Source organism: Sinocyclocheilus anshuiensis, unplaced genomic scaffold, assembly GCF_001515605.1.
Source record: "Sinocyclocheilus anshuiensis isolate Anshui unplaced genomic scaffold, SAMN03320099.WGS_v1.1 scaffold447, whole genome shotgun sequence".
NCBI lineage: Eukaryota > Metazoa > Chordata > Actinopteri > Cypriniformes > Cyprinidae > Sinocyclocheilus > Sinocyclocheilus anshuiensis.
Window position 1 is genome coordinate 3,081,795 of NW_015552615.1, and position 8,532 is coordinate 3,090,326.

The window sequence follows — 8,532 nt, forward strand, 5'->3', positions numbered from 1 at the left end:
GATTATTTGGGACGGATAGTAGGTGTGCGTCTTACCCGGCTGTCACGAGTAACATCTTGCACTGCAATCTGAACGATCGGATTGGGATCCTTATTGCCTTTCTTCATCTGAAAATCAGAAGAAACAGGTACAAGCTTTAACTCATTCATATAACTTTACACAAATACAGTTAGTAAGTGATTCTATACACCAAGTTCAGTGTCGGTAATATTATTTATGTTTTTGAAAGAACTCTTTTATGCTCACCAAGGCTGCATTTATTTAAACAAAAATACAGTAAAACCAGTAATATTGTAGAATATTTTTACAATTTCAAATAACCGTCTTCTATTTGAATATATGTTCAAATGTAATTTATTCCTGTGATGCAAAGCTGAATTTTCAGCATCATTACTCCAGTCTTCAGTGTCACATGATCCTTCAGAAATTATTCTAATATGCTGACTTGCTGCTCAAGAAACATTTCTTATTATCAATGATGAAAACCGTTGCGCTGCTTTGTATTTTTGAGGAATCAGGATTCTTTGCTGAAAAGAACAGAATTTATGTGAAACAGAAATCTGTTCTTACCTTGTAACTGGCTTTACTGTCATATTTGAACAACTTGATGCATCTTTGTTGCATAAAAGTATTAATTTCTTTTTTAAAAATCTTACGTCAAACTTTTGAACGTTTAAATATTATGGTTACATACTCAAAATACTGTACACTTTCATCTGAACATCATGAGAAAAGCGGTATGCCAAATGAGTAGCATGTGTAAATATACAGTAATCATGAAATACAATGTTTTATTTTGATATACTACTATATTGATACTATGAATGCATACATGATAAAATGCACTTTATTGGTGGTCAAGAATTAACTTCTTTGTCAAATGCAGTACATATACTGACAGCACATGATTTCAGGTGGAGCTTTTTACTTTTCTCACAGAGTAAATCCCCATAGACTTTCATTATATAATGAGTGCATTACTGAAAACACAATTTTTGCTTGAGAACCCAGGAACGAGTCTAAATTATTATCTGTGATCACTGACATCATACAACTGAAAAACCGAACACACAATGAAGCCAGAACATTCATTTGAAATCCTTCAGACCACAACACTGTAAGCTTGAGCGTTTGGGATGTTCACTTGATGCAAGCGCGTACTTGTTTCAAGTGTTTTAAGTATCAGTGTGTTCCTCTAAGTAAACTCTTTTGCCCTTGCACTTCTGGTAAAATATTCTGGATGCGGGAAACAGTGCAAGTGCTTTCACAAAGTGAAATAAGCCGAATAAGTGAAGTTATATAATCTAGAGTTACACTTAATAGTTTCTGTAGACATGGCTGCAGTCCTCCTTTTACTCTGTTTCAGAGTTGGGCGTCTGCCGGTCTGCTGCCAAACGTAAAAGGGAAATGGCAGGTTGTGGGTAACCAGAGGCATTCACACACACACACACACGGACGTTTGCTTTTACCGTCATGGTGGGGCTTTCCTTTGACTTCTATTGTTTGTTATACTGCGCTAATGATGTTTTCTAGCCCCTAACTCTACATTTAACCCTCACAGAAACATTTTCAGACATTCATTGAGACATTATTTAGTATGTTTATTAAGCAATTTTCCTTAAAGGGACTGTTGGCTTGTCCACAAATTAGAGCAAGTTCAGATTTCACTTCCTTTTCAGGTACAAAAATGAGAAAATCAGACCCACATACACAACCATTCAAAGGTTTGGGGCTTGATTTATTTTTCTTTTTAAAGAAATTCATATTTTATTTGGCAAGGACAAATAAATTGATCAAAAGTGACATTTATAATGTTACAATTTCATTTCTGTTCTTTTGAGCTTTCTATTCATCATGGTTTCATTTGAACTGTTTTCAGCGTTGATAATTAGAAATGTTTCTTGACCATCAAATCAACATATTCGAATGATTTCTGAAGAATCATGTGACACTGAAGACTGGAGAAATGATGCTGAAAATTCAGCTTTGCATCACAGGAATAAATTACATATTAAAGTAAACAAAAATAGAAAATTGTTATTTGAAATTGTAAAAATATTTCATAATGTTACTGTTTTTACTGCATTTTTGATCAAATATATGCAGACTTAAACTTCCGTTGTTGTCATATAAAGCTAAATATAAAAGCATCATTATTTTATTTTATTTAAAGCTAATTTTTACTTTTACCATTTTAAAATGTTAAAAGCACAATTCTTTTATTTATGAATAATTTTTCCAATCAATGACATGCCCAGATGTCCACAAAAGCAGGTTTTAGCCAAATTTAACACACCTGTCTGTGGGGACAATATGTGTGTGTGGTGTGCGCGTTAGAACAGAGAGTGCAGCAGGAAGAGGATGTGAGAGTATTACTCACAGGAAGTGCCTCAGCCTTGTCCAGATACACTGCCAAGATGGCTGCTGAGGGCGGCTTTGCTGTTTTACTCACCACACTTTCATTTCTCTTCAGAACCTGAGAGAGAGAGAAAAAAAATGAGGGCAATGTAGGGAGGAGCAAACCAACTGCAAGAAATTCTGTTTGTATTTCAAGCTTTCAATCTCTAAACACATTTGAGGTTTCCTGGGATTGGATAACGGGTGGAGTAGACGAACACACTGTTTGCATGTGTGTTGAACAGAGCACACCTATTTCCAACAAAACCCCCTGTGTTCTGTGTATGTGCAGTGTTGCAAGACCTCTTCCAGTCGCTCTGTGTCGGTTTCTAGCGTCAGCCACTCCAGTCTGAGATGAACCCGTCCTGTAGGGGTGTCCTTCAACGTGAACCACTAAGAAGGAGACATTAATACAGACTACAACAAACTTATGACTGATATTATGAAAAAAGACATCAATGTTCAATAAATAAGCTGGTCGTAATTGCAAAAGAAACACTTTCAGAGTGATACAAGACTCACAACCTTGTCAGGATTTATTTTGCAATAATGAACACGTTACACAGCAACTTACCAAATAAACAAATAAATCCTACTTTCAGCTAAAACTGTTTTATTATGTAAGAAAAGAGAGCATAGAGTGGTATGAGATCACTGTTCATTTAGTATTATTTATGTACTATTATAGTATTCATTAATCATTTTAATTAGCTTTTTTTTTTTTTTTCAGTTTTTATTTTAATTAAAGTTTTTGTAATCGTGTTATGTGCTTTTGTCATTTTTATATTTCTTTTTTTTTTTCAGTTTTAGTTTTTGTAATTTTAATACTTCAGCTTTAACTTTATTTCAAGGCAAAATGTTCAAGTTTTATAAGGTTTATTTTATTTCAGCTTTATATCAATTACCGAAAAGTTTTAGTTTTAGTTACTGATAACACTGCAAGAGTTATAAAAATCAGTAAATAAAAGTTCCTCATCATTAAAATATTTGACTGGAGAATGCCATAATGGGCCAATCAGAATCAAGCATTCATCCTTGTGATAATCATATTCATAAACGATAATAACTGCAATATACAAAACATGGGTTATGATTTTAGTGGTTTGTAACAGATTGGTTCATTAATATAGAATTCACATCATGTGGTGAAAGATATGCATGGACTTGCAAACCAAACCAAGTTAACCACACACACACACACACAGGAGAAAACAGTGCACTGGAATATTAATAAACTTTCTCACCTCATCCACTATTTGAGATTTCTTCACAATCCCCAAGTCTAACTTTGTTCTGCGCACAAGTGAAATAAAGAGAAGCAATGCAAAGATGAGAATAGTGTGAGATCAGCAAACAGCTAAAAACAAAGGTGAGTTTATGGTAATGATAGTTTATAGTTATAGGACATTACGAATTAATGTTTAGAAAATGAAAATCTGGAACAGATCTATACAAAAGAGCTCATATCATGATGCAAAACAAGTACATGTTTCTGAAACTTTTGGAATGAAAAAGTTTTTAGCTGCAACAAACCTTGACTAACATTACACGTGAACTTCAGGGCAAACAAAAAGTAAGATATGACCCCTTTTAAAGAATAAATGAGAGACGGATAGACAGTGATATGGTACCTGCCCAGGAAATCATCATGATCAGGATCTTTATCAAACACTTCCACCTCTAGCTCCTGACCAGGCACCTCATGAACGATGACCTGACAGACACACACGCATGCATGAAACACCAAACACACACCTACAGTAACAGCATGAGTAATCAAAGACAAAATGTGGCGTAAATGGTTCTACATTTGAGCTGAAAGACACAGATACACATGAGAATAAGATGTTCATCACATTTACATCAAACATTGATATCAAATGACTTACTGCTTTTTTGTTCTTATTATAATGTGGTGTCATTTTAACACGCACCTCATACATTTCATCCCATTTGGGACTGAGCGTGTTGTCCAGATGGCGGGATTTGAAGGTTTGCGGGCCGACTCTGAGCAGGGCATACGGGTCAGACATACCCGCCATCACACTGTTATCCTTCGAAGCCAGGCCATCAGCCTCCACCAAGTGAATGCGCACAACTCCCTTCATAAAGAAAGACGCACAGAATGAGACTGCAGGGCAGAGAAATGTTTTTATTTTTAACATCAAATCAGCATATTAGAATGATTTCTGAAGAATCAAGTGACACTGAAGACTGGAGTAATGATGCTTTACCATCACTAAATTACATTAAATATATATTCAAAAAATTGTGATTTTAAATTGTAATAATCTTAAACAATATTACTGTTTTTACTATATTTGAAAAAATAAATGCAGACTTGGTGAGCCCAAACTATTGAACGGTAGTTTACATTTCAATTGCAAAAACCAAAGTATTATGTATTTGAGTGTTGTTGCTTTGAATGTTGATTCTAATGTGTATATTATGGGCATTTGTAAAGGTCTGTCTCTGTGTGTGTGTGTGTGTGTTACCCTGGGTAAAGGGCACCGCAGCTGTGCCACATGTAGGTCTGCCACTAGAGGAACAGTGAGACGATTGGGCAGAACCAGGAATGAAGCAATCGCGTCCATGATCATAGTATCTGACATCACACTGAGAAACAGAATCAGAGATAGGTGTGAAATAGATTCAGTGAGAAACACACCAAAAAGGAGGCAGCTCAGGACAGTGAGTGTACTGAACCGAATAACATCTTATCGTGTATCTGTAATGACTGTAACTCACTTGAGTCCTGGAATGTCCAGCAGGTTGGTCAAACCGGTCCAGTTAATGGTCAGTTTCTAACAAAGGCAAAGGAGAAGATTACATGATTCTGACAAAACTAACATTCTGACTTGAGTACTAATGAAATAATAAACACTTAAAAGGTTCCAGAATTGCTTAAAGAAAGAAGAACCCAGATGAACCTTGTAAAGCTAAAAAAAAATGTTATATAAAATTGGGTAGCACTTTTACAGTCCTGTTCTGCATGCACATACTATGTACTTATTTTAGTAATTAACTGGGAAATAACTAGGTATGAAACCAGAACCTGCCTCTAAACCTAACCTTAACCCATGTGGTTACCTTTTATTACCCAGTACTTTTTGAAGTATATTTCAAGTACACGTAAATGCACATATTGTAAAATAAAGTGCAACCGAAAATCGTGTAAAATCGTTCCCAAACATAAAATATTTACTTGAAGTACCACCTGAGATTTTAAACAACACATTTGCATATTATGGTACTCTGATGTTGGTAAATGGTCACATGACAATTGTCAAGTAGGTAAACAAAAAATATATATTTTTAGTGATTGTTTTAATCGTGTTTATTTGAAAAATTAATTATTTATTGTAATTTTACGGTTTACATACCCAAGTTTGGGAAACCCCGTACTACTATATTTGAAAAACCCATAATGTCATGCAACAACATTTTAATATCCAAAGAACCATCTAGTCAACTCAAGAAGCATAAACAGCCATAGAACCACTGAAGAACCCTTATAGAACTTACAGGTCTTTGAATGAAGAACATGGTCACAGCGCCCACGATTGGGACATTACCAATCAGTGGCTCCAAAATCACACGCATCATTCCATGAAGCTGAGAGAACAAACGAAAATGAAATAAACTCTCTTAATAAAATGAAACTCATTCATTTATTTATTGGGACTGTGCAACAAATCCACCGTCACAAATGCAGAATCTCACCTGTATTCCCTTCACACCAGCCTTGCAGAAATACCTCTTCACCTCCACGTTTATCTCAACATCCCCCACGTAACTGGGAAAAGACAGCAGAGAGGAAACTTTCGATTGACTTTAATGACCTTAACAATTCTGCTGAATTGGTCCAGGCAACTAAACACTAAACTAAAATGAACTGAAATTGAGGCTTTCAATAGGATGTACTCTCATTTTTGCTCTGAGTAAACAAATTTGAGTTGGCAGCTGTTTGACAGTCTTGTTTTGTCAGCTTGTGAAATACAGACACAATATCAAGTACACAAGAGTTTTGAATCACTCCCTGAGAGACAATAGACAATTCACTCATTATTACAGGACCTCATTTATGCAGAGAATCTCAAATGTAGATGTAAAGCTGTATGCGTCACCTGATGTAAACGTCAAGCAGAATTTGACCTTTCTCATTTTCTGTATGGGCCTTCACTCCAACCACCTTCATCGGCTGTAAAATTAAAGAAAGTTCTAAAATAAAAATGTAAAAATGTGCAGGCAATACTGTAAATATCAAGCAAAATTGGTAAATCAGTTGTTTCTTTATGGATATTATTCTATAAATCTGTAATAGAATAGTTCCGGTATTCCAAAATCCATTCGCCCTAAAATATTTACCTGCCACCTATGATTTTAAGTTAAATATTTTAACTTTTAATTTCTTAAAGTGCCCCTATTATGGGTAATGAAAGGTTCATATTTTGGTTTTGGGAGTCCCCAACAACAGGTTGACATGCATGCAAGGTCAAAAAACACTTTCATTGTCTTATAATATGCATTTATTTTTACCTTACTTGCTCAACGACTTCCAAACGATTCGCTCAACGATTCATTTTTCCAAACCCCTCCTGTGCGTGACGCTAATCGTGATTGGTCCGATTGGTCGATTTCATTCCCATTTCATCATGCCTGTAATGCCTTATAAAGCAGCATTTGTGAGCACAGTGCTGCTTTGTGTACAGCGTTACCGGGGAAACCGCTATTTTTACCGCTCCAAAAGCGGCACCTAGTGGCAAAGAATGAATTTGCGTTTTTCATTCTGACCAACAAGTGGGCGGGCAATATGCTAATGTTTCATGTTGATGTCATCATGAAACGGCTTGGGATTCGTTTTAAAAATGACTCGTTTCAATGATTCAGAGTCGACTCTTTCTTTTGAGAGACAATAACTTTTTACACGGTGCACTTTCAGATTTAAAACTTTGCAGGATGTTTTCATTCACTTAGAGCTGTGTTACACACTGCACGAAAGGTAATTTTCAAAAATCCATAATAGGGGCACTTTAACTACAGGGATTCCCAAACATTAGACCTAAATATTTACTTGAAGCACCTGAGAATTAATATTTTAATAATTCAACAACACATTTCCATGTTTAAGGTTCTCTGATCTTGGTTAATAGTCATATGACATGCAGTGTTTTATTTTGATTGTCTTTATTTTAAAATGATGTACTTGATTTATTTTAAATGTTGATGGTTTCATGAATAACTTTTCATCAGCTATTTTAAAACATCATAATTCTGTTAGCTATGTTAATGAACAAAATATACTGCAGCAAAATATACAATTTCACAGTCTTATAATTTATTTTTAAATCCTTTTAACATCAAAGGAAGTTTGCCATGAGGCTGATAACATCCTCAAGAGCATTTATTTGAACAAGATTCAAGAACAAGAATGCTTGTTCTGACATGTTTCAGTGGCTTTAATCTCTTGCACTGTGGTGGATTGAGATGTGCGAGAATGTTGCACTGGAATATTATTACTTGTGTAGCAGTGAGCGAGTGAGTGTGCATGTATGACCTTGCCACCAAAGTCGACCTTCGTGAAGCTGAGCGTCTGCAGATGACTGCTGGAGCCGCGGATGGATGGAGCAATGGTTTCCATCAGCAGCTTCTCCAAATACTGACCAATATATGGCCAGGCCTGCTGGATAACCTTGATAAACAGACAGGAAGAGTAATTGTGTGTCATATTTTATGTCAGAGCATGTCAGTTTTTTTTATTTTTGATTATACATCGTTCATGGAATGTTTATACACAGACTGTATAAAAACATGGACGTAGTGTCCGTGACGTCAGCTGTAGGTTTCCGAAGAGCGTTTTAGAAGCTCAAAGTGGGCGGAGCCATCGTGGCAGCGCGTCACCGCGTGTCATTCCCGGACAGGGCTGGATTGGTAATCGGGCATACCGGGCATTTTCCCGGTGGGCCGACGCACTTAAGGGGCCGACAGAAGTTTTTTTTGCCGATGACCATCACGCACGGACAGCGAGCAGCCAGTGGCCCATTGGTTTGTCTCCTGTACTGACAGCGTAAACATCCAATCACAATGCGCTATAGACGGAGCGATGAAGAATTTTGCTCCGCCTATATAAAGATC

General features: G+C 36.1%; 1 protein-coding gene across 2 annotated transcripts in view; it reads right to left on the minus strand.

The window, feature by feature from the left end:
* The window catches only part of esyt1b (extended synaptotagmin-like protein 1b), a 32,406-nt gene that overhangs the window by 19,461 nt on the left and 4,413 nt on the right, over positions 1-8,532 (minus strand). For both annotated transcript variants that reach the window (XM_016457258.1, XM_016457257.1), the window contains exons 3-14: positions 7,955-8,089; positions 6,525-6,598; positions 6,121-6,193; positions 5,923-6,012; positions 5,146-5,201; positions 4,893-5,013; positions 4,332-4,499; positions 4,029-4,111; positions 3,642-3,690; positions 2,701-2,790; positions 2,381-2,476; positions 36-107 (exon numbers count right to left, since the gene is read on the minus strand). In XM_016457258.1, coding sequence (XP_016312744.1) covers positions 36-107; positions 2,381-2,476; positions 2,701-2,790; positions 3,642-3,690; positions 4,029-4,111; positions 4,332-4,499; positions 4,893-5,013; positions 5,146-5,201; positions 5,923-6,012; positions 6,121-6,193; positions 6,525-6,598; positions 7,955-8,089 — 1,107 coding nt within the window. The remainder of the gene's footprint in view (positions 1-35; positions 108-2,380; positions 2,477-2,700; positions 2,791-3,641; positions 3,691-4,028; positions 4,112-4,331; positions 4,500-4,892; positions 5,014-5,145; positions 5,202-5,922; positions 6,013-6,120; positions 6,194-6,524; positions 6,599-7,954; positions 8,090-8,532) is intronic.